We start from the raw sequence: 27363 nt of genomic DNA, 5'->3' as shown, positions 1-27363 counted from the left end.
TGGTACATTTATTTTTAGTCATATCCATGTCCATCAGTGGCACATCTATACCATACACTTCAAAGAAGTGGAAACAATACAACTTGATGTCACCCGGGAATGTGCACAGTGACCAATGCCAGGAAGTTGAACTATATTAAAAATGCATTGGACTATGTTGTCAAGATATGTTTACTGTAGTTTGGGAACCTGTAGTTCTGATTGGCAGTACTGTATTTCCTGTCATTTTATGCTCATTGGTGACTAAAGAAAACGTAATGGGTATAATGTTAAGACAGGTTTCACCAATACAAATTTGATAATGAACAGATTATGCTTTCTCAGGTGGCTTTTAATTATGGAAATATTTATTCATTTCTCTTTAAATTGTCAGTAGAAATAACATTTATTTTTCATATTGGAACAAGAATAAGAGGTAAAATGATCTTGTGATTATGTCATATGATTGGAAGATAAACATCAAGGATCCGTTTAAAGTCATCTGTTTTCCAGCTTTCTGATAGATCACAATTATGAAACTCCTTGTAGTCTCAAGTGAAAAATGTTGCAAAACATTCTTATAGATTATTATTACTAGTGCTAATTAAAAATGTGAAATTGAGACTTTGGAAAGTGGTAATTTAAGGTTACCTTTGAGTTAATTATGTGACCTCATTAAAATATTTTTACATAATGATCGACATAGTTTCATAGATTTTCTGTATTATGAAATATGAATACATTGAAGAAAAAGTATATGTGGTAATTAAATAGAATTTATATTGATTCAAATTACAGATGCTTTTAAATATCTGCATAAGAGTTAAGAGAAGGTACTGAGAGTAGAATGCTAATATTCATCTTTTTCTGTACTTTAAATATTTTGTTGTTTGTTCTTTAAAGAACACTTAAAAAGACATTAAACTATAGCTAATAATTTGTGTTAGCTGTTTTCGTCTTTTAGAAATTAGCTATTTTCAATGGAAAAATATAAATGGCATCAACTCCCAGGAAGTGCATTGTTTGTAAACATCTATTTCTAAATTAAGTTATCTTCTGTTGAGCTGTGGTCTGAAAAGGATTAATAACCACATTCTAAATCTGGCCTTGCTGCAATTCTACTAGCTGAATTGCCATGTTTACAGTAAAATGCAGTTATTACATATCTCCCAGGCTTTAAATTTGTATGCCACATTAGAGATGGTTTCTAAACCATACGGCACTGACAAAAATGACAGAATAATGCATTTCCAGAGAATGTAAGATCTGTCCTGAAATGTGTTGAAAATGCATTACAGAAACCTGTAGTGTGGAAGGGGATCTATCTTTTAAAATCAGAATTCTATGGCTTTGTTTCTTATTATTTAGTTTGAGCTCACACAACAGAACTCTCGCATTGAAATATTTTCTCATTTTAAGGAATTAATGGCTCTCCACCAGCCCTTTAACATGTAAAATGAGTAGGTTACTTGTGTCCAGTACATCCAAAAAGAGCCAGGATAAAATAAACATAAGGAGTTGGATATCTTGGAAAAAATCTGTCATGGGTTTGGGTTAATCATCTCCAGAAGAAATTCAACTTGATGCCTGAAATGTAAGACTTCTTGGAGAAAGCAGTAAAGCCTGAGGCAGTGTTGATCTGAAGGAGTGCTCTCCATGGGTCAGAGCTGCTCTGCTGGCAGAGTGCAAACCCAGTTCACAACAGCGGTACGCTGAAAAGTTGTAAAAGACTGCAGGGGCCTTACAGTGCACGCACTCAAGCTTCAGTTACATAGTTCTAGTGGCCCAGTTTCTTATTATAAAATAAAACTAAAAAATAAAATCTGTGCCTAATTTTCTAGCCTCCTGTCCATCAATGATACCGTAGGATTTTTTCAGTATTCGTGGAATGAAGCAATCCTGAAATGATGGTATAAGTTTAAAAATAAATATGTAAAACATCATTTATGTGCATTTATGCAGTGCACTTCGGTGTCTGAATATTTATAAATGATCTAGACGTATGACGGTTTTAGTAATATTCTTGCCTTTCACTTTCAACTAAAAAAAAAAAAAAGGGTTTTCTATTTGCCTGAAGTTCCAAAGCACAGGAGGTATTTGCCATAGGCACATACCAACTTAATGTTATGAATTCTCATTGTGGTTCCAGTCTTCAGGGTTCCTGTGTTCACATGTTAAAGGTTTCTGACCACACATTTCACCTGCCTGTGTATTATCTCTTTGCTCACGTCTCCACTGTTCTGCAGACTGTTGTCATTTGTGGTGGTATCAAGACTTTTAGCGCATCAGACTTAAATGTGGTCTCTGAGCTAGACAAAGTGTTGGTTTGTTCCAATAAACTTCCAAAACTTGGATTTTATACAGTGTGTAGGCTATCACCTGTACTTTCATAGCGTCGTAGTTTACCAATCTTTGACCTAAAAGCAACTGTGCATAAGAAGAAAAAAAAAAAAAGAAGTCTTACTGCTTTTTGCTAATAACTACCCAATGATGACTTCAGTGGGAATGAGATTTCACGCGAAATGTCATCAGACAGAGGTTGAAAACCAGTTTTTCTCATTGTTGAATAAGGTAGCACTATAGTTCAGATAGTTTTATTTGCATCTTCTGAGATTCTACCTCTCTTTTTTCTCCTTTCCTTGACATTTTCTGTCCAAAAGCTAGGTAGCGTAGATATCTGCATCTCAGCCAATGTACGCGTAAACAAGTTGACTCCACGTTTACAGCTTTTGATACTACATAAGGCAATAATTTTGGATGAATAGACCCCTGAGTACCGAAGCATTTCAAATCCTTTTTCATTTGACCATTCAATGACCTGATAACTATTTCCTGTCCCTAAGTAAGGTTGTGACCCAGGTCTTAGAGTGCAAAAGACAGATAATTTTAGCAACAAGTTAAATCCAAATGGATTTGGTTGGAGGGGGTAAGGGAGAATAGGTTTGGCTACATTCCTCTAAAATAAAGTGTTACAGCACTTGGATTTAGTATGTCTAGTTAAAAGTAATTGTTGAATTTGTTGCCATCTGTTTGGATGTCTGGGGACTGTAGTCAATATTGGGGTGGTTTGTTTATTTGTTTTGCTTTTACTGAACAATACCCAATACTCTTTATACTTCAAAAAAACAATTGCTAATGAAGAGGTCATTAAAAGTGCATTTTGAGATATATTCCAAGCATTTTCCAAAGTGAGTATTTCAAGCATTAAAATCATATTGGTATGCAAATGGTGTTTTAACATAGGCCACAGAAAATGTATGTTCTGTGTCCATAAAAGTATCATGACTGTTGCATTGCACAAATGTTCATCTTGCAAAAGAATTTCCATTTGGTATGGAGCTATGAACAAGGAATATCATGTATTCTTAAAAACATTTTATAGGTAGAAATCTTGTTTCAGTTCGACAACATGATACATTTTAAATCACAATTAAAGAAATGTTTCCTGTAGCTATACATTCTAATAGCAATACCTCTGCATATTTTAAGTGGTGAATTAAAGGAAGGCCTTCACCCCAGAGCTTTTCATTGATTTGAAAATATAATTGATTAAAGTTTCTTATAGAGGAATTATTTTTTTCTTATTCTGTAATGGGAACTATGGTGTTATGGAGAATTAATGCTATTAATGAGGTCAGAGATCTACAGCATTCCAAAAAGGCCATTTTCACGTGTTTGATATTAAACACACATGTAAGTCTCTTTCTTTTTTATAACTAATAACCTTGTGGTTCAAATACATAATATATTTTGGTAGTGTGCAACATTTTTCAAGCAGAACATTAAAACAAGACTCTAAAATTGAAATCTAGGTATTAAAAATTTTATGCTGTTCAGTACTAACTCTTATAGCAAAGTTCTATACCTTTTACAAGTTTTCTGTAATCTATAAATTAGTATGTATGCTAGACTTAGATGAATTTACAAGGAATTGCAAATAACTCAAATATTTTAATAGAAATGTAAAATCATGCAGTGATATCTGTGTAACTTCCGTGCTGTGTTATTTCTATAATGTACGTCTTCCAACTTCAAAACTTTACAGTTCAATTCTTACCATGTGCAATATAGAAACATTTTAGTCGTTGTTTGAAATGCGTAGGTTTGTGCCAGTTTGACGTATGCACTGCAGATATTCTACCTGGTTTATGTGTATTAAAAAGGAAGAAATACTGAATTTTCTTCATATTTTTTCTCATATTCTTAAGAAAGGCTGCATACAGAGATAATGTTTTCTAATAAAATTTTATTTACATGACAGTCTAGAATAGTTCTTCCTAAGCAGGTTTATTATCAGGTTAACTAATCCAGCATGCTTATAATTTCATAAATTGCTACATTTGTAGAATCTTGTAGATAACCCAGTCCAGGTAATGAGATAAAGAAATCCAAGTAGCCAGACAAAAGAAGAACTTTATTTCACTTTCACAATCATCATTAAGCAAGCAGATTATTAATAACTTCAATTTTTTTAGTGGTTTCTAAATGCAGATTGAGTATCAGGGTTACTAAGAAATTGACTGTGGAAAGTCATTTCCCTAAAGCTCTTGCATGCTTATTGTTTTCTAAGCAAGCTTAGTAATTTTCAGATTATGAAGAGACCAGGGATATCTTTTGTCAAAGATGGAATTTAACTTCTAAAAAGGGGCAATTTAAACACTACTGTGTATTTCAAAGTTAAATTTACTGAGAATTTGCTTTAGTAGCTGATGTATATTTTGTAATTGAGAAATTACTAGTGAATGTAAAAAGAAAGGAAGCTATGTGCTACTAAGGCAGAAAGGTCTGATTTAACCTACCAATGACCTGGCTTTGTTTGTTCAGATGACAGTTCTAAAAGTGTGCAGAGAATATTCCCTTTTAATACAGTTATTTGCCGCAAGCCGTGACCTCACTGCCTGTCAGGGAGCAGGTCTGAATTGGCCCTTTCTCTGATATCGTGACATTGCTTCTGTTGCCTCGATTGTGACCTCTGATTGCATGATACCCCTGAGAGTTCAATTTAATAAGCGTGACTCCTGACTCTTAGCCAGGTCTGCCTTCTTAGGTTTTGTCAGACTCTACTTGTAGTCTGGTCTACATATGCTAAAACACTGCATAGGCTGTCATCGTACTATGCGAGTTGTGTGCACTGTATTCAAAATTCTCTTTCAAACATCCTTCATTTATTGCAAATGGAAATATTTATAAAAGCTTACTTGGAATAAATTTTAAAAGTTGCTTCTTCCACAGTTATAGCTGCTGAGGATTTTTGGTTTTTATACCTTTGTACAAATAGTTACTATTATTTCACTATATTACTAAGCATGCTTGTTATCCATGCATCATACTAATTCCTTACTTTGAAATTTGTTTTATTTCCCCTATGAAAGTGTTATATATTTCTGTGATTTCCCATCAACAATATGTTTGTTCTTTATAGAAATAGTAGGGGAAAATCCCCTTTTTTCATTGCATAATTAATACAGTTGCACAAGGAGACAGTACTGTTGAACACCCAGAGCACATGAGATGTAGTTATTCAGGACTAGTCAGGTGCAAGCTGAAGAATCTGTTTGGAATCCAGGAGAAGGTGAGTAGAATTAAGCCTTTTTAAATATCATTGAAAATTAGATATCTTGGTTTTAGTGACTATTTTGCTACATCATTGCATTCTTTTCTCCTGTTTTCCTCCTCTTCTAGCCAGAATCCTGAAGGAGAGTCTGTTGACCTGTCTGCCTTGAGGATGATGATGCTATTCAGACATTTCTCCAGTTTTAATATCCCTTGATGAATTCACTGAACCAGAATATGGAGAAGTTCAAAGACTTGAAAGAGAGTTTGAAGAACCGTGGTACAAGTTGCAGACAAGTTTCTGTATTTACTTAAATACATTTTTTGTATTCTTATTGCAGATACATATATCTTTCTCTAGCCTCTGTATCAGTACCTCTAACATACTGTTTCTAATCAATGTATTTAGCTTTTCAGAAAAGCAGAAAAATCTTGCTGAACAAAATAATGCTCTGTGCTCACTTTTGTAGTCACATTAAAGACTTTTCTGTAAATATTACCATTTAATAATTCTCTATTTCTTCAGCTGTTTTAAAGAATTCTGTTCGCCTTTTCACTCAGATTACTTTGTGTTAAAATTGTTATATCTTGTATGAAAAGGAAACTATATTAAAATCTTTCTTATAAAACAAGTTCTGCAATACAAGGCAAAAAGCGGGTATTTCCTTGTTACATTCAGGCTTGGCAATGAAATGCTGTTTGTTCGTCTTCATGACAGTGACTGTTACAGTAGAAGTAAAATCTTGGTTTAGCCAGTTAAATCATGGGGGTTTTTATCTTTTAGACAAATTCCTGTGTAAGGTAATACAGTTTTAATAGCCTAATTTAGTCTATAAGGTTGTAAAACTCATAATATAATCATCTGTTCCCTTCTTCTGGAGTAAATAGTATACGATTAGCTACTGAAGTTCCCTGATCTCAAGTGGGAGTTTGCTTACCTAATTGGACTTTATGGGGTTTCACTCCTTTCTGGATCAGACCTTAATGCTCTGTAAGTTCTTGTACTATTTGCAGGGGCTTAGATAACTGACTGCAAACAAGCAAAGATAGGAATGGACAACTGTTTTACCTGTTGTTAGGCAACAGGTAAAACAAATTACACTTTTAAGTTAATTAGTTATGGCTGTCTTGAAAGCGATTGCAAATATAAACAGAATGCACATGTGGCAAATTCACCTATTCAAAATCATCATGGTGTTTAACTTATTCCCTCCTTTTCAAATACATTTTATATATATGTACATAGAAATATATATGTATATGTCAGTGAGTTGGAGAGTTTGGTAGCAAGTTTAGCTGAAAAGTTTAGTAAAAAAGAAAATAATTTAAACACACCTACTCTAAGAATAAAATATTTACAGTCAAGCTTAAGGGAGATTAAATTATGTTCAGTAATAGAACTAGGGCTTTTGTTTTGCTCATTTTCTCATTAAAAGAATTTAAATAAAGGTCTAAACAAAATTCTATAAGAAAACAGGAGGAGTCAGGGCTAATTTATTCCTTTTTCAGCTCTTGATTTCTTCATTCAGTGAGGTAAATCATTCAAACCTTCTCTGCATGGATAGAAAAAAACTGTGCCATTGTAACTATAAGTGATCCAAAATCAATATAATTAAGTCAGTTCAATACCCGTGGGGCTAAATACTCTTGTATATGTGTTGGTTTCTCTAAAATTATATACTGTGTTTCAATTATTGCATTTTTCATGTGTTTACAAGCTGAAAATTTCAGTCCAATTAATCAAGAAATCTATAAAAATACTAAAGTCTTTGAGCCATATGAATTAAGAATTAACCTGGGGCAACTTGTAGGCAAATTGTGGTTTTGTTTTGCTTTTTTTACCTGTCCTTCTTTACAAATGGAATTCCCCCCCCTTTTTTTTTTAATAGATCCATAAGACACTGGAATTTTGTATTGTTTATTTTTTTCCATGATGTATCAACCAATTAAATATAACTTAAGAAGAAGAATTAGTACTTTTATGTCTATATTTATTTATAGTCACTCATAAGTTTAGTATTTATGGTTATTTTTAAGCTGGATATAAATATATAAGAATTGTACACGCTTGGGGATTAACTCACTTTAGATGTAGTTTTAAGAAAAAGAACCATGTCTATCTGAGACTTTTTTTCCATTTAATTCAATGAGCATTAAATCAAGCTTTGTTTATAGAATGTTTGGCATAATGACAGGCCTGATCTTCAGTGGTACCTCTGGGTTATACTATAAAGTAAATTAAACAGCAGCCTTGCACTTAGTCTGTGTAGGCTTTGTGTGTATATTTGACAACGTAGAGCAGTTCTGCTGTTATGCATTACTGCACTGACAAAGCTGTGAATTGTTGTTACAGTACCTTCATCAAATACCAACAGGTATTTCAAGTCAACATCAGAAAGTAAGCCAGAAATAGTTTCACCCACACAAAATAAAACACTTTTAAATTGAAAATTATATGTATATGTAATAGATAGAGAAGAACCAATTCATAGATATTCATAACTGAACTACATATTGACATTAATACAATAATTTTATTATTTCACTTTCAGTGTTACTCTGCACTGATAGGTGCCAATCACATATGGTACTTGTGTACATCACGTGTGTTGATGAACGTGAGTTCTAAAAAACAAGTTCATGTGCTATTCAGATAGCCATCTAGAAAAAATGTTTATTCTCAAGAGTAAACATAATAAAGACTTTTTTTAATGTACATTCCCAAGCTGTGATACAAAATTACATATTTTAATTACTTGTTCATAAAAATTGTGAGACAGTTATTAGTGTGGTGTAAGTCAGCTTTACTGACTAACTTCATGCTGCTCCCTTTTTTTTTTTTTATACTTGGCCTATGTATTTCCTTGTCACATAGAAACCTCAAATTTTTATTTTGAACAAATCTTTTGTTGGTTTTGGATTTTTTTTGTCCCTTTCATGTACTTTTAAGTCCTTCAGTACAAACAAAACCTACCTTAATGGTTGTCACACTCAATAAAATTATTGTATTTTGTATTTCTTGCCCTCTTGATAGGGGACAACATAGTAGTTAGACCTCCTGTGCTATTACAAAATGTTCCTTTGTATTTGTTTTTTTGAGAATTCCTTTGGAAGATCTGATGTCTTAAATAATTTTGCTTGGTTTATTGAATTTAGAGAAAGGTATTCCTCCGGCTTGGACTCCATACGAAGTGATAATCTTTTCTTGCTTGGGAATACTGTTCATTACTGAGCAACTAAACAGTTCTGTTCAAGTTCTTGATTGTTTCTGTCAGTTAATCTTAAGAACTGGGAATGTATAGAAATAAAATCTATCAAAAGATTCTGTAAAAATATTTTTGATGTTATGCATCTCTTAATTTTCTCCTGAGCAATATAAAATCCATTCCTCTTTTCAGTAGAGAACGTCCATCATTAGGGACTTTATTAATTCCCAGAGATTATGAGAAAAACTAGAGATAGGGCCTGTAACAGGCAGATTTAGGCAATGAGACAGAAATTATGTGAGAGTGTAGGCAGTAAGGATAACCAAAATAGGTTCAATCTATTTCCATCTTATTTATTCCTTGCATTTACTAATGGATAACTGAGCATGGAAACACTGAACATACCATTTCAAAATATTCTTTTACTCCTCCTTGATTTCTTTGGTCCTTCAAGGGCCTTGACTATCCAAATATCTCTAGGTAACTCTTGGCTGTATTCCAAATTTACTCCTCAGCAGCACTGTTGAAATTTGCCTGTGCTGAGTGGCTGAAGCAGGTAGTATATAGACTACAGAACACCCTGTTCATAGAAGACTACAGAAAAGAATAATGTGAAAGTACAGCATAGTGCTGTAAGGTTTTTTATGTACTTTTTGAACTTGTAAAAGCCTGAGTGGATCTTGAAGAGTGCTGATTGCAGGAAGGGGTAGTTTACATCAGGAACTCATCTCTTTGTGTGCATGTGGGTAGAATATCATCCCTGTAGTTTCTCCATTTTTGTAGAGTTGGGGTTTGGGTTTGGGGGTTTTTTTTGTTTGTTTTTTTTGAGAAAGAACCAACTTAGTTTTTCAAATATGAAGCTATTTCCTGTTATTTCCCAACCTATACATAAAACAAGTCTGCCCTTGGGTGGCTGGACTGAGAAATGTTAGTCTGTTCTTTTTAGTTGTAATGCAACTTCTATCTTAAGTTTTGGGAACCTGAGGAAGCTGTGAATGTGTGTCTGTGTCTGTGTGTAGGTAGATGCTGAGATACTAAAATTTTCTTTATGTATACTCTTCATCCTATCTGCTGTCGCTTGCTTTGCATTTATTCCTGAGTAAAATAGAATCTGTCTTCACTTTCACTACAGCATTAATCCAATATGAAAATTTCTCGCTATCCTAATAGTAAAGCTGTTTATTATACTATTACCACAATGTAAGAGTCCAGCGTACTGGGGCTGAAGAGTTTGATGCTTGGATGCCTTCAATACTTGCCTTAGTACAGAAAAAAATACCCAGAGCAGCTGATCTATTTCAACTGAGTGGAGTCAGTGATTATATAGCACTTAATCAAAAATTTAATAAATGCACAATCGTAGACTTAGTCACTAGAGCTTGATATTTGCACATCCAAACTTGGAAAGTTTCAGAGAAATTAGAATCTTAAGATTTCCAAATGCTTGTGCAGTTTATTCTCCTGCTTTTTCTTCTGCTTTTCTATGGCAAAACATTCACATCGACTTTGTCATTCACCGAGGTTAAAATAAATAACCTTATGTTTCATTCCAGTGCTAAATGACTGTTGTAGCTTTCTGAAGAAATAAACCAATTTTGCTGAATATTTCCTTGATATGAATGTGTTTGAACAGTAGTGTACATAACTCTAAATGTAATCATTTAAATGGTACAAATTAACCAGTTTCATCAAATGGCAAAATATTGTTTTGTTTTCTGGCTTATGTTTTTTAAAGAAATAATTCTTTATTTGGTGGACAAGGGAATCTCATACAATTTATTAGAGAGTGTGGGTCTATATTAAACTGGTGCACTACTATTCCTTTGTTTTTTCTTCCCATCTCTATAACTTATTTTTAATTGACCCAAGCAACCTATTCTTACATTTTTATTGTTACTAGCCCTCCACTATTCAATCCCTATATCTTTCCCCAAATAGATCTTCAAGTTCTTACCCCAAGATTCACTGAATCAACCTGAGTCAGATCAGAACAGTCATAAATTAGCAAAAAATGAAATCAGCAATTGCCTGTGTGGGAGCTTCCTGCACACACCTCAGGTGAAATATTTCTTTAGGTTTATAGATCAACTCAGAAAGGTGTTTTACATCTAAGGAAATATCATGATATGAAACTGACATTGTTATGAAGAAAGTTATAGAGGATAAATGAGAAATTGTGTTTAACATAAATGGAGGAGTACAGAAAGTGGTGACAGCCCATAAAAGTTGTGAAAGTTGGATAAATTGGAAGGAACAGTGTTTAATGCTGCCTTGAAGTCAGTGCCAGGAAAGTGAAGCTTATAAAGCAATTCAAAGGGAAATGTACCATGTTCACAAGAAGAGTAAAAGACATAAGCAATTTAATATGGAGTAGTAGTTTGCAATATATTTGCGTGATCAGAGGGTTGCAGTGAAAGAGATTAAATAATCAGGAGATACGGGGAGAACTTAATCAACACCATTGTGGTATGAATAGAGAGAAATAACTTTAATGAGGTGCCTTAAAAGTACACCATTGAAGGTAGGGAAAGGAACAAATTGAGCATAAACAATAAGCTAGGGATAAATACTAATTACTACTGATAAATAGTGGTGGTGGTATATTTTGCAGAGGCAGGAACAAGTAGCAAAATAGAAAATAATGTATGGAAAGACCCAAGTATGAAATCCTGTTTTCCTTGAATTCAGAAGCTGAAATTTGTTGAGTTTCAGTGGTTTAGGAATCTCAGTGAAAGGGTTCCAGCTTTTGTGTAATCTAATAATGAGACACCAAAGAGATAACAGAGAAAGCACAGGCTGAAATGTGGTAACCACTAAAGCAGAATGAACTAAGTAGGTGAAGCTTTATTACAGGTGTTAATTACCCAGAAAGAGAGCACAGTGTAAAAGACAGCAAAAAATAGAAGCAAAAACGGAGAAGAAGGACGGCCAAAATAAAGACTATGGTCTTAACTGAGAGTGTGGTGAATACCTGGATTCAGTCAATAATGGTGTGAAGGTGAGGTCAAGAACAGTCATGTGGTATAAAGGAAATTATTACAATAGCTGATGAAGAGGTTAGAGAATGAGGTTTGCAGATGGAATAGTAATATAGTAGACCTTATTTATAGTCTGTAAAAAATCTGAAATACCTGGTAAAAAGAGAAAAAGGGCACAAGTTTTAGAAAAAAACCTCAGAAGTCTTTTTTTCCTTTCACTATTTGCTTTTATAATTTTTGGAAGATGTGCTGTTGTGGGTTGATCAGCACTCCCATGTTCAAAACTACTTGTGATGTAATTGATAAAGCATTTTTAAGCATTAAGAAATTTTGTAGGTCATAACCTGATGTGGTATTCTTGTGAAAAAATTCGATTTCATCTTTTATTCAGCTGTGAACTCACTTAGTGTGCTATAAATATTTTTATTTCATTCATTCTGGTCCTAGAGATGGAAGTTGATTTAGTCAGAAGTTACTCAGATGAAAAGTAACATCTAAAATTAACTAATCCATACAGTGTAGCTACGTCACAAACAAGTTTCAGTGTTTTTAAGGAAAAATGCATGTGTTTCACTATCTGAAAATTCCAGATCTGAGTTGTAGATAAACAAACATTATCTGGAGATACTATAACTTTACATGAAAAGAACTCTGTAGCAATTGCTGCCACATGATACTACCAACTGTTTTGAAGTCTTATATATATTGCTAATATAAATGTATTCACTGAATACCTGTGAGCATGCTAAAGACCACTCTAAATACCATTCTTTTTCCAAAACCGGTATTTTGGGCACGTAGTGATTGCTATGTAATGCTTAGGTGTATTTAGTGACTTCTGACAAATGTGTCAAACTTTTTGTGGAAGAGAAGAAATTCCTCTCATTTCTCTTTCTTACATTCTACTATAAGTTTCTGGGTGGTTTGGGGGGTGGAGGTGGGGGGGTTGTTGTGTTTTTTTAATTGTCATTTTCCTGTCTGTTTCCAAATTCTTCAGTTTCTTGCCCTGATAGCAGTGTTACTACTTATGTTGTTCTTGCTTTCTGTTCTGTGTATATTACACATATTGTGACAGAAATAATACCATGCTGTTTGTGGACTAACATATGGAGAAAATGAGATAAAAAGTTGGATTTTAGGTTTGGGATTTCAAGATTATTTATTAATGTGTATTATAATTTTATAGAAGACATAGGATAAATTATAAAAATCCTTGCAGGGTATATATAATTTAAATTTTCATTCAGAATAATATTTTTATAGACTTTGTACACTCAAACACACTTGCACACACATGTCATCATAATATATACTGCTGAACAGTAATGTATACCAGAATACTGACAGATAAGAAAAATTTCAATGTATTAATAGCGTAGACATTAATTTTATACCCAAGCTCAGCTACTTAATTCCTATATTAAAAGCACCATTTCCAGAATACATATTGAGAAAATTAACTCTGGTCACAGATTTTTTATATTAAGGGAGGAAAACTTAGAATGCTGAAGAAATTCCAAGCCCTTCTTTCACATTGTAGGTCTTAGTTTTCTTAGTCTCTTACTTTATTTGTATTGTACTCTGTATGAAGCAAGTTTTGAAGTGAATTAAATCACCCTCTAAACACAAAATTTAACTGTAAAAGGTTGGATACACTGCAGACTTCTCCACACATTTCTCTGTTTCAAGAAACATACAACATATTAAGGTTAGACCTTTTATCTTCCCATCATCAACAAATAGATTTGAAAAAAAAAATCACTGTCTTGAATCAGGTTCCTCAGCATCCTCTTGCATATAAATTGACAAAGAGTTGAGTAGCTAACTGGGATTTACAACAATCAGGATCAGTGTTTTCTGGGCATAGAATCTGAAAACTAAAATGCAGAATCTGAAAGATCACCCTGAATCTAGACATGATGTAGCCATCGTCCTTTTTGTATACTGGCTTGCTGTTAAGAACGCTTGCCCTAGCACTGGGGAACGTGGGTGTGAGGTACTCCTTAGGCAGTGGGAAACAGGCTTCAGGTACTCCTTAGCCTGGTGAAATTTGAACCTCCATCTTCCACATGCCAAGCTATTCCCTTTGGGTATGTTTCAATCCTCTTTTTAAAGCCGACTGCTACAGCTGAGGGCACAAGATGCATCAATCTTAAAGAAAAACCGATGAGAAGAAAACTGACTCTATCTAGAATTTAGGGCACTTCACCAGAAGTAGTTCACAGATTCTTACCCCTTCCCCTTAACTCACTTAATGGATTACCCAGAGACAGTCTAATTTAAAGTACATAAGTAGCATCCATATTTTAAACGGAACATGAGTCGTGCTGTCTCAGAGTGTGCCCAACAAACAAATTTGACAGATGGAGGAGGACGTTTTTCTGGATCCCAAAGCTCAGGTTCTTAAGAGTTTGCATGTTGGTTTGGGGACCTAGAAAAGAATTTATTTTCCTGTAATGTTCAGTTCCAAGGACACTTCAGGTGCCCAAGTTCTACTGAATAAGTTCTCTCTACTTAGGTGCCCAAATTCTGTAGGAAAATGGCAGTAGGTGCCCCTGAAAGCTGCATTGGATCTGGCCTAAGTGTACAGTGTGTGTGTGTATGATTAATTGGCAACACCTAAAAATCACTACTGTATTGATGCCAAATGTAAGACTACTCCAATCTTAAATTATTAACGTGTGTGTCATGTAAAAAGAAGTCAAAAAGATTGAAAGCTTAGAAGTGATAATCTAATGAGGGTACGATACTTTAAATACCTCTGAGATTAATTTGGTTTTTGACGGAGTTGTGCCGCCTTTGATGTATTCCTTTTTCCTTTGATATTCTAAGAGTTGTCTGGGTTTAACAATTAAAGATTATAGGTCTGATCCATTTCAAAGATGCAGAATGCTTACAGCTCTTTGGAACTTCTGTGGAATTTGTGAGTGTTAGTACTTCTACAAAATCAGGTCCAGGTTTTTAAAAAAACCCAGAGCCCTAATTTAAGAAAGCTATCAAGCAGATACACGTTAATGATACTGCTACAACAGATCCTCAAACACATGATGTTCATAAGTGGAATAGAAAAGTGATAATGCTGTGTTTTAATCCATAACATACTATTTTTCCATAAAAATTAAAAAGAAAGATGTTACTATTAAAAAGTAAGAATATGGGTATGTTCCAAATAAAAAAAATAGAATATAGTTTTCTGCAGCATTATTAAACAAAATATTGAACAGTGTCTGCCCATTTGAGAAAAAAAGCCGCTATTAATACTAACATGGAACAAGAATACTCTGTTTAATAGAATACATAGTTTTAAGAAAAAAATCCCTATTGTGTGCACTTTTATCTTGGTCACTTTCTTGTTTCAAAAATGTTTCAATAATTAACATGCAAAAATAAAATTAAATTGTATTAAATAAAGCCACTTGTGTTTCAAACATAATTCAGTCAAAAATTCAAACTGCAACTAAGGCAAATTATTAACAGTCATTTTGGAAAAATAACTGGGCAAGTTAAAAGTATTCATTTTTTTCTAAGTTTTATCATAGCTTATTGTATGTGCATCTTCTTTTGACCATCACTGACACGCAGACTCAGACATGAACTTCTAATACTAGTTTTAAATCCCTACGTTGATTTCCCTTTTAATGGAGGAAAAGGTAACACACATTTGAGTAAATGCATAAATAATGCTGAGCCTTTTAATAAGAAGAAGTCATTCTCCTGAGAAAGATGGTAATACTGGACCAACTTTTCTGTAAATACAGATAAGAAAAAACCTAAAGATAATTTCCTGGGGAAGTATTCCTCTTTGGAGAACATATGCAGAAGGTTCAGTCTCCAGGACTGCTCTTAGGAAGTCATACAGAATGTTTCTTACTCCTGTTATAAATCAGCATCTTCTTCATCTGAAGAGCTATAGGGGTACCAGTGTAGTTGCAGACTTTGAACCTATAAATTTTCAAAATGTAAAGGTCAGAAAACTGTACTCCTGAACCAGCAACAGGGGAAGGCACTATCATAAACTTAGAAAAGAAGAAATGGCTCCCACTTTAATCAAGGAAGGTGATGAACTCTGTAATTAGGACTCTTTATATTTTAATATTTGGCACTGATTGAGCAGTTCACTGCTCGACCTTTTTAGTCAGCCCTCACAACTTCATTTGGGTAGATACAGTAACTGTCCATCCAAGCTTTTCATTTTCTGTCTTCCTAAGGAGGTAAATGAGAGTTCTTTACATCAGCTGAGGATAAATTCTTCTGCCTAAGTTCTAGTCTGTGAGTCACTAGCAAGACATATACGACTTCATATTCTGGACCACGACCTTGCCTAATTTTAAAAGGCTAATTATGGGTTTGGCAGTTGAGCACGTTCAGCCTAAGGAAAGGATTTGGTTTGAATAGAGATTCTCTATACCAAGATAAATGGAGAGCACAACCAAAAGACATTTGTATTTCAGACTATGAAATAAGAAGCTATGACACTTTAACAATATTCCCTTAGAACTAAAAGATGAAAGCAATGAGCTTACTGCAAAGCCAGCTAAAATGCAAGTGAGGAACTACATTTTGCAGCTTATGCAAAGTAAGTTATAATTTTTACAGAAGGATTAGTTTAAAAAATACTACAGGTAATGTAGCAAACCTCTTAAAAAGTGAGTTGGTGAATAGCCTGTAACTCCAGTTTATGTTGTCAAAACTTGAATGAAAACTAAGGCTTAAAATAAGGAGTATGAGGAAACCATTCACCTCAAAGGCAGTTCTGACATCTCCCCCCCCCATCCTTTACAGTTACTGATAGTTTAATCATTCATAGTGGACAAATGAACTTGATACAAAGTGAGGTGACCTACATTCTTTGCTGGTTCAAGTGCAAAAGGACAGGCGTGCTCCTACAGTTTACTAAGCAACGTCTAGTAGCTGCTAAATTCACCTATCACTCACTGAGAGAAAGAAAAATCTTTGAAAGGAAAAAAGGAATAGTCGGCAAGAGTGAGGATAACTCAGTGTCATCAGAAATGGTATTAAAAACAAAAAACTTTTGTACAAAAAAAAAGTTTTCTGATGTCTCATAAAAGCCCTGAGTTGAAGGTGCTAAAAAGACATAACCTATGAAGTTGATATATAAGGGTAGAAGATAAACAGTTATTCTAATCTATGAATGTCCCCGTGCAACCAGAATGATCCCAAAAACTGAAAGATCTCCAGAATTTTTCCATAATGTCACTGTTTTATTCTCTATCTTTGGGTGTCTTTTGTGATCCAAAAGTAGGTAGTAATTTGTGAAAAGTAGTATCATGTATGCAAGTGCTTTGAAATCCAATATCAGAAATTGCCATTAAAATGTCTTAATAAATCATATCGGTAAAAGACAGATCAGAGGAATAAGATTGCCATGTGTCCACTCTTGCATATAATGGTGATTTTTTTTTTACCTTATAGCTTGGTAAATAGAATTTAAAATATAAATGAATGTGTATTTTTAAAGATAGAAATAGCACAATAAACAACATTCACAGATGCTATGACAAGCAATTTGTGTATTTCTATATATATTTCAGATTAAAGGAGAATCTTATTTCCCAATAAAAACAAATTTATTCAGAAGGCAAATATTTAATCCCAAAAGAGAAAATAAACCATAAAATTCAAAATTAATTTAAAACTATTTCTTAAATATACCTGAAGAAATTCAAGTCAGTTGGACACTTTGCAAGAAAATGAAGTAATTGTCTTTTTTGTTTTGTAAAAGGCAATATGCTCAGCGTATATCTGGGGAATCTTAAAAAAATTATATTTTAAAATAATAATGAAAGACAGGAGTATCTTTTTTCCTCCCCAGGTAAAAAAGAAGAATTTTCTCAGCTGGATACTACTTTAGATGAGAAATTACAAAGGAGAAAAGACTTTACATACCAATGGCTTCATACACAGCTTTTGGATTATGAAGCAGCCAGTTCCAAAAATATGAAGTGGTGAGGTCATTGCCTTTAAATTAGATTTTTTTTTTATTGTAAATTTATCTTGTAAAGTGAAACCTAGGTTAATAGTTCTAAAACAAACATGACTTTGTAGCTAGCAGACAGTACACCATATTTCCGGGTCCCAAACATGGTACCCTTTAGAATTGGTTTAGTAGTCGTACAGATACTTCTTCCATGGTGATAATGAAATGATAAACAGTGCAGAATCTTATGATAAATATGTACATAGCTTTATGCTAGCAATGCAGTGTTTTTTATATTGTAAAGAGTGTAGAAAAAACGGCTTATTCGTCATATATTTTATAACTTTATTGGTATATATTATGGTTTTATGTAATTAGATCAACTGTAACATTACCTATATTGTTAGATTTGATTAAGGAAGTAAAAACCCCACTTTTTAACTAGATAGTATAAATGTATATTTTTTCTTCAAAACATAAACCCAACTTTTAACATCTTCATAGTATACTTAGTAAAATGTTGTAAACATGCTCCCTCTATATTTAATTTTGGTTATTAAACTGGTAAAATATCAATACAATTAAAGAAAAGGTTAATCTCATTCCCTAAACTAACATGAAGACATAGTAAGTATATTTTGGTCATAAATTCAATGTAAACCATTGATATCTTAGTGAAGTCATTAGTAGACACAATGCCAAGCACCTCTAATAAAACCAAACAAGGTGTCAGTAGGCAAGCAATGGGTTTAGTGTAAGCATTTTAACTTTATTTTCATTAAAAATGTATTTAATTTGTAATGAAATGGAGTGCATATTGTTATGTTTTGTATGGAAAAATATTCCACATTTCTAAATTGTAACAATGACTGTAGGAAATATATGCAGCATATATTCCTTAGAAAATATTTATCTGTCAGTTGTATTCCATAATAGTGAAACACTCCGAGTGTTTGTTTAAGGTAACTGCCATGACTTTTAATTTGAATGAAAACACTGGAACAGAACATGTAATGATATTTGAAAGTAAGAAGACATGGAAATTTATAAAGGATATTTTTTTTAAATGTTATTGTTACGTCTGCAGGTGTGTGCTATGCACTAATATTTGTACTGACATTTTTAAGATTATGATATCATTTTTGAATGTGGCAAAAGTCCCACTGATCTCCATTGGAATATCACTGGTAGACTGTTTAGAACCGCTGATATGTTTATGTAACTGAAAACAATTTTATTCCTACATAAAGTAATGTGACAACTGGTTTGGCTATAATTTATGTCAGTACCTGCAATAATTCATGCATGGTTGCATTTATTGACATTTATGTTTTTAAATTAGTATTCTGTCATTGGAATAACCAATATTAATTGTTAATGATCTATTGATTTTAATCTTAAGTACAAAAATTTTAATATTAATTACTCTGATACTTTATCAATTAATATTAATTACTCTGATACATCTTAACCATGGAATCAATTTAAATAGTATCATTTCTACTTAAGCAGGATTGTTTCCAGGAAAAGATTCTGTGCAGGTATTTTAGTGAACCCAGTACAGGGGATTTATTGACATTTCTATTCTACATTTTTCCCAGCTGTCATTTTTTGCCTGAGTTAGATCCTGTGATACGTGACAGTAGACGAGTACAACTTGTGGTAAGAACTTGTTTCCTTGTGGGATTTTGCAGAATTCAGCTATGCCTTGATGGTGTTTCCAAACGCATACTTGGTGTAAAAACAACCAGGAGATTTTTTTTGATTGAATATAATTCTTTAATGTTGTCTCTATTTAGCAATCAAGTCACCCACTGATGGAGCTCAGAAGATGTTTGAGCACAAGAACCCATGTGTGTACATAGGGTTCTTGTTTCATGATCTGATACTGGCTTTGGTTTTAAGACATCAAATGCTACTGTGTGTTTTTTAAAGCTTCTAAAACAACCTTTTGAAAAATGTTTAAAAAAATTAAATATGGTTCAGCACCAATTACATTATTGACTGAAAACATATATTCTTGTCAATCAGACAAGTTTAAATGTTCTTAAATCTGTAAGTCGCATACCTAAATCATTCTAATATGTCCACAGTGTCATTTATTGAAAGACAGTAAGTTGGACTTGTATATTAGTATGGTGACATTATTAAAAACTGTATAAAATCAGACTTATTCCTACAATTTCTCTTCTGTATTTTTTTACATCATAAAAAGCCCTCTACTCTTTTCATGGTTCATTCTTTTCTTTGCAGCATTTTAAAAAAATTGTATTTTCTGAAATGGGTAGTCCTGTAGTTTGGCAGGAGGGGGAATATGAGCGATTTAACAGTCTGAAGATTTACAAAATTGAAAGATTCAGTGTCAGAGATGCCCAAAAGTTCCTTTGATAGTGAGCAGTGTTATGATGCCTACAGGCCAATTTATAGTCTCTCTCTTTATATGTGTACACTTTACATTTTATTGCCAAAGTAGCAATATTCTTGTTTCTGTAATCATGTGGGGGTTAAAAAAATGGGGCAAAAACTTACAAACTATACAGAATTAGTGTCTTATATTCATATATATAATGTAAAATGTTGTATAAAAAGTATTTCCCAGTCAGATGATGTGTCATATGCCTCATTCTGTACTCTGAGCAATCTTGGCCCTTTCTAAACTCTGTCTTCCTTAGCTTCACCACCTATGCAATATGCACGTTTTGGAAACACTTCCTTGAACTCTTCTAAAATTCACTGTTGAACAAATGCTTTTAAGACTTAGATGTTACTATTACTATTTTCTTTAAGTCAGATTTTGTCAAAGATTTTTCTCTGGCATGGGTTGTGTCCAATTCTTAGGTTCCTGTTTAAAGTTTAGTGGCTGAAATCATGAACGAGGCAACTGTTGTGATGGGTTTTAGTTGCAGCAGCACTAATAGTTATTTGTTAGGTCTAAAACAGCAACTGCTCTAATTTGAGCAAATCGTAATCTAATAATGTTATCTAAATTACATATTATGTAATTATCGGTAAGCATATGTGCACATAGGTAGGTTGTATCTTATTTGCAGTAAGCAGTTCTGTCCACAAAATATTGCTGCAATCCCACAACAGTATTATGTGGTGTGCCCACATAACTGGCAATGATTGTCACAGCCTGTGCCACATAATTACATAGCTGTTCCACATGAATGAAATACAGAGAAAAATGCAATAGAAGGTCAAAAAATAGAAAAAGGAATAAAATGTATCTCTAATGCAGAAAGCAGTACTCTATAGGCAATGAAATAATGATGTGGTTTGTACACAGACAGCTGGAGAATTATGGTTTTAAAATTTATATGGGTTCTTTTAACTTTTGAAGGTTGAAATGTGAACATACTCCTAATGCTTTTGCATAGAAACTCAGTTAAAAGCTATGAAATCATGACAAAAATGGAGTTAACACTTAGCTGCAATCATTATCAAAAAGTTCTGGTAAACTGAAAGAAAGAGGAAAATATACATTTTCAAAACAAAAAAAAAAAAAAAAAAAGATACTTAGAGGAGGAAAGCATTCCTGGGCATTTCCAGTAGTTTATTCATATGTCGTATGCTCGATCATAAAGTTTCCTGGTGTGTAATAGGATCCTTGATTTGTATGTGTTACATAAGCCTGCATTCTGAAAGTACTAAATTAATATAGTTTTCTAAGTGATATTTGTGCACATTCCAAGAATTTAAGACATTCTTTTTCATGGATACAAAATGGTATTTCAGTGGTTCCATATTAACAATAAAGTCTTAAACCTTCTCGTTGGGGAATAAACCCTATGTAGTAACCTGCGGTAAATCTAAGACCTTATTATGTTAACCTTAATCATTTTGATGATTTTGCTTACTACTACTACTACATAAGTGCGTAGGAAGGCATGCTGACTTACAGTTTAAACTGGACACTTGAAATTAAAATGATTTTGCTGAATGATAAGTAGGATAGACTTCCTGATTCATCTTTGTATGAACCTACATGGTTAACCACTTCACTATCTCCAAATCATTAAGATATAACTTGAATTTAAAAGCACTTTTTACCTCAGAAGGTCACATAGGAACAGACAAATACTCAGATGCAGAGCTGTATTCAAGGCAAAAATTCCTCCTGATTGAAACTAATTTCCAATTAATTGGAAAAAAAAGGTTTGTAGTAGTAAAACTAAGGGTGAAAAGTCTGAAGAGTTAAATATGGTGATTGCTACAGATGGAAGTCCAATACTGCACTGTGTGAAAAAGTGTACCAGTATCTTAAATTTCTTCCAAATATTTGGCTCTAAGCTATAAATGTAAAAGGGAAGGTTTTAATTAGCTTCAGGGGGCTTTCAATCAGGTTCTTTACAAACCTGAAATTAAGTTTGCTCCAGTGATTCTTACAACCTTAAATATTACTCTGACTGTAATTGGGTGAAAACACTTATCTGTATTTGAAAGAAAATAACTAATATTTTACATCAGAGAGCCAGACAGCCCTATTAAAATCTAGCATATAACATTGAGTATTGTTGTCTACAAGATGATGAAGGCTCAGATTCTGTGATGGTAGGGATTGGATAATAATTCTGTGGAAAGGTTAGTTTTTTAAAATACTCTGGCCTCCTGGGTCTTTGGGAATTGGGACATCAGAAAACTTCTGCTCTGTGTTGAAACACATTGGATAGAAATAAGAATGATCAATTCCTTTGGTGTGAATCTCTCTGAGTGTCACAATGATTCCTTTATTTCTACAAAGGAAAGACTGAAAGCTTTCTATTTAAAGATTTTGAACATATGGAGCTCTCACAAGCTTAAAGCGACTGTAAATATTAAGGCCAAAAATGTAAAGAGTTGGCAGGATAAAACTGTTTTCAAAGTTTCTTGACACTGCTATGGAAGAGAAAATAAAATATTGCTGTTAACAGCAATAATACAGCCTGCTACCTGTGCAAAGCAAAACTTTAAAATCATGGTCATTAAACATAGAAAAGGCAAGGATCAGAAAACAAGGGATAAACTTTCTGTGCTGACACGAAGGGTACGCAGTCACTAAGGAAGAGCGTAAAATCTCTGTATCTTTGGAGTTGTCGGTTTGAAAATGCATGAACTTTTTAATGAATTTTACATTAAACAGTGACTGGGTAAAGACAAAGAAATGAAACAGGGCTCCATTTCATCTGAGTTCTCTGAGTTAGACTGGACTACAAAGCCTGTCTGCATTGGTGCGGTGCTGCTCTTGGTACAGTGAACTGGTTTGAACAGGAAGTCTGGAGATCGTCTCCTCCAGAATAGCCCACAACTTTGTAGGAACGGCATTTTCCTGACAAAAAGGGAGCTGCAGGCTTCAACACCCCAAGGAAGGAGTTGAGACCCGGTCTCTTGATTCCTGATCGAGCACTCTAGCTACTACGATATTATGCAAAAGTTTGGTGACATTACCACTAGCATAGTCTTTCCTTTTTTGTTGTTTGTTTGTTTTTGCAAAAAAAAAGGAGTCTACTCAGTTAGACACCTAGCTTCTGAAAGGATTTGGGGCTTTTCAGCCCAGATAGAGGAAAGACTTAATCTGCCTTCTGGCCTCCGCTCCTGAAGCTCCAGAGACTAGAAAAGTATGTCCTTATGTGCAGTACTTCCAGCTGACTGACTCTACGCTGGGGATTTTGTAGATCACTCTTCTGCAGTGTCTGATTTTTCCCTGTTGTTGTTACTGGCCCGCAGTATCTAGTCAACAGTATTGTTAGATGGCTGCTTTTGGTGTTGACTAGCTTTCCATTTCAAGGAAAGGGGGTTTTTGTTGAGTAAATATGATTTTCTTTTCTATTTTGCCATATTTATGTGCAGGTAACATGCCTCATGCCAAAATGTACCAACACTGGATGTTAGAGGTTTATAATTAATATAATACTCTTACCCGAAGTATAATTAAAATGCTGTCTGATGGTTATGGTTAATTAGCAAAAAACTAAAAGATTGAATTACTTACTGGGCCCTTGACTGATTGAACTGATACATGTCCTGGATAAAACATAAATATTGCAGAAAATAATCCAATATGACATCTCTGACATTCAACTATAACTTAAATTATAGACTGGTCAGTAAATGATCTTAAGCTGTTTAAGGTTTCATCAGCCATCTGCAAGATTGATTTTCTTCAAAATTACTGTACTAAAATGTTTTCTTTTGTTGTTGCACTGACTCAGATCACAAACCACAATTTTAAGATCGGCTCTTATTTACAAAAATGCTTTGACATAGTGCATTTGTTCAGCCTAGGCAACAATAAAGGATTGTGGTATCATTTTGAAGAAGGTTGTTTGACAGACCCTGTTTGTTTATTTGGGGTAATGTGAGCTGCATTCAGAAAATGTTATATTTTGTTTCATGATTGTGTACATTCTCTCCCGCTGCTTCCAGGCAAGCCCTGTAAGCAGAGAAGACATGGATTTAGACCTTGTTTCCATGGCCAGTGGAAGTGCTTTGACTGAGAACAGAGAAAAAAATAAGCAGCCACACAGACACTCAGCAAGATCTTCAAGTAAGTTATGGCTTTTTTCAATATCAGTTTTAAAGATCACTTTAAAATGCTAGGTGGAACTGAGCATGCTTGGAATCCCTAATAACACATGCTACTTACTTACTTATATTTCTGTTTCTTTCTTACTTAAAACCTTCTCATACATTTTCTACAGTTCTGCTTAAAAACTGTGTCATTAATATCAATAGACTTTCCTCTTGTGATTTTAACGGGAAGTTCCCAGTGACGTATGCTAGGTCTTCTGATGATCGAGTTCTTAAAAGATTTTCTTTTCTCTAAATTATAAAACAGAGTGGGTTTTTTAATGATCTCCTTCATTTTTTTTTCCAAAAGAGGTTTGGAAAATACATGTTTTGTTAACTGAATACCAGAACACACATCCTCATCAAGTCACAGATTTCTGTCATGTTGATTACCGATTATGCTGTAGTATATGCATCCCACTGAACTTCCTATAGCTCAGTGGCAGAGGATCCTTTTAAAGCCTTATATTTTTACCACTCTAATATCATACAAATTAACAAGAGAATCTCTATATAGAAAAATTGAAAAAATAATACTTGAAAGTCCTAAAATGGTAGCATTTTAAGTTTCATGTTTTATTTTGTGTAATGTAACTGAAGAAAATGTTAATATATTTCTAATAATATGACATACTGTATTTTGTCATTTGTGTACAATGTCTTTTCCAAATAAATAAAACTCCAAACCTCAAAAATGTACATTACAGAAAATATAAGCAGTATTAAATAACTTTGGCAAAATTATTGAAATTCATAAAACTGTTTAAGTAGTGAAGTTTCTTGAAATGTTTTCTGACAAACTAAATCAGGTTATTTCATAAATTATATGTAATTGCTGGATTTGCTTTTTTGATTATGCTTTCATATATGCTGACTTTTCACTTTCAATGAAAAACAAAATTCAAGGAATACATGTAAAAATACTTAATATGTCTATTTTTCTGACATATTTTTTAAAGGCTTTGGAATAAAGTTATATTTACATTATATTAGTTCACCACAGGCAAAAAATAACAGTGAGTACAATTTGTCCATGCTTATTCACTTGATTTACATTCCTAAAATTAGATTAGATAAAATTTATCATCCTAGTCTAAGTTAATTGTATCCGTGGAACAAGAATATGATTCTTTCTGTCTGCCTGCCATCTTAAAAAAGAATGAATTGTGCCCTGAGTTTTCCTGTTTCTCTCCATTGGCTAGTGATGAAGTCCCACCATTTAAATTAGATAAGATTCCTAATTGCTAAGATCCTGAATTTAGGTGAGAAAAGTCTAAGCTACTGATGTCAATGGCAAAATTATAATTATATTCATATATTCAGAATAGAATGTATGCATATCTTGAATGATTGAGTTAAATAGTATACACTGCATTCATAGTAATGTATAACTGCTGTCTAGATTGTAACCTACACTATACCTCCATCCAGAAAAATAAATGAGAATAAGCTCTTTCGACGAAGATAGGCATGTAGAACTTGCCAATGTTAGGAGCTTGGGAACAGTAAAGAAAAAGAGTGTCATTGTAGTATACCGTCAAAAAGAAGAGCCTAGGAAAGGAGCAGGAAAAAACAATCAACTGGCAGAGTCGTAACTGTGAGAAATAGAGAGACAGTTTACAGTGGCTGGTAATATATATGTATTTTTATAAAATACATATCTACTACAGCACAATTACATATTCATTCTCCTTTCAGTAGTTCAGGAACTAAGGAAGAAAAGGCCCAGGTCTTAGGTCTTTCTATATACTTTTCTGCATATGCATCTATATAAATTTTTTCATCATGGATTTGAGAAATTAAACAGTGATGATATATTAAATTTTAATGCATATTAGATAGAAAACCAGACATGACTATTATCTTTGTACAATTAATATGCAGTATATAAACATGTTTATTATATTAGTTCTGTTTGCCAAAGACTGTTGCTTTCCAATGATCGAAAATAAATTATTAAACCTGTGGTATCCTTAATCTGAAAACATTAGAAATTTGCCTTTATTTGTAACGTATTCATTATAAAATACTTTCCTGTTGTATTGTCTCTCCTGGTTTTGCTTTCTGAAATATTTAATGAAGAAGCCTAGAAACTGTTTTGAGTTAGTAAGTGTATTCCTTTTGAGTTAGCCTGCACTTGTATTACTGAAGAGCTTAGAAAAGATGCTGTGACCTTAGAGGTGCTGCCATTTGAATAAATTATTAAATCAAGTTCCTGTACCATTTTTTTCAGGAGAATTCAACCTCAATGGTTTGACAAGCTTTAATGAATAAAATGTTACTAAGTTCACTTTGCAACATCCATATTCCTGGTTGTTGCTAAGAATTCTTTTTAATTATTGGTTGGAAGTCTTCAGCAAGCTGTGCCAAACAACTGAGAGACGTTAGTATATATCAGAGATATTAGTTGGGGATATGATATGTGTTTCTTAGACATAATTTGTAATTCAGTAATTGTATCAATAAATTGTTGAGATCCTCTGGGCTGCAAAGTGAGGTCTAAAAATGCAAGGTACATGATTTTAGGTGTATTTACTCAAAAAAACCTCAAATACATATGATAATGAAATAAAATGCATTTTATATACTACAGGGACGTGACTGTACATGAATGATCATGGTTTTCTAAAGACAAAACATACAATGCTTCAAAGTTATTATCCTTTAATTCAAAGGGCATTTTAGAAAGGCTAAGTCAAGATTCTCAGAAATACTTTGGGGAACTGCCCAATTTTGAGGTACTTTTTGTAGATCTTATTTTCCAAAGGTAGGTTCTTAGAATTCCTGGTTAAAGAATTTTAAGGGTTTTATCACCCAAATTTACTATTTTTTTCTGAAGAAGCTGGATGGAGTAAATTAATCCTAAACTAACTTAATTCTGTTCCTTGCCAAACCAAAATGAATTAAGGAATAAAAGAAATTCTGTGGACATAGTATATCTCAGTTTAAGGAAAGCATTTGTGTACTTGAAGTATTTGACGTGGTTCCATGTTATATGTTCAAAGGGAAAATTGACTGCATTAAATTCACCCAGTATTAAAAAAAAAAAAAGTAAAAAAATATATAACCTAAAGAAAGAGTAGCAATTCTTCAGTTAGACTACTTATCTGTCTAATTTAGGACCTTGCCTCTACTGATGGCCAATACGTTATGTTCTCAA

At 33.3% G+C, this 27363-nt stretch overlaps 1 protein-coding gene across 8 annotated transcripts in view; it reads left to right on the top strand.

Moving 5' to 3' along the window:
- LRRIQ1 (leucine rich repeats and IQ motif containing 1) overlaps positions 1 to 27363 on the top strand; it is a 114608-nt gene that overhangs the window by 73742 nt on the left and 13503 nt on the right. For 6 of the 8 annotated variants that reach the window (XM_052774560.1, XM_052774561.1, XM_052774559.1 and 3 more), the window contains 3 exons: positions 17550 to 17682; positions 19256 to 19316; positions 24060 to 24180. In XM_052774560.1, the coding sequence (XP_052630520.1) occupies positions 17550 to 17682; positions 19256 to 19316; positions 24060 to 24180 (315 nt within the window). Of the gene's footprint in view, positions 1 to 5661; positions 5906 to 17549; positions 17683 to 19255; positions 19317 to 24059; positions 24181 to 27363 lie in introns of those variants that run through there. The other 2 variants (XR_008233105.1, XM_052774564.1) reach the window with 2 other exon arrangements.

This window comes from Harpia harpyja, chromosome 23 (assembly GCF_026419915.1).
Source record: "Harpia harpyja isolate bHarHar1 chromosome 23, bHarHar1 primary haplotype, whole genome shotgun sequence".
Lineage (NCBI taxonomy): Eukaryota > Metazoa > Chordata > Aves > Accipitriformes > Accipitridae > Harpia > Harpia harpyja.
Note: the sequence above shows the minus strand (reverse complement) of the source record. Positions and strands in the feature narration are given on the sequence as shown.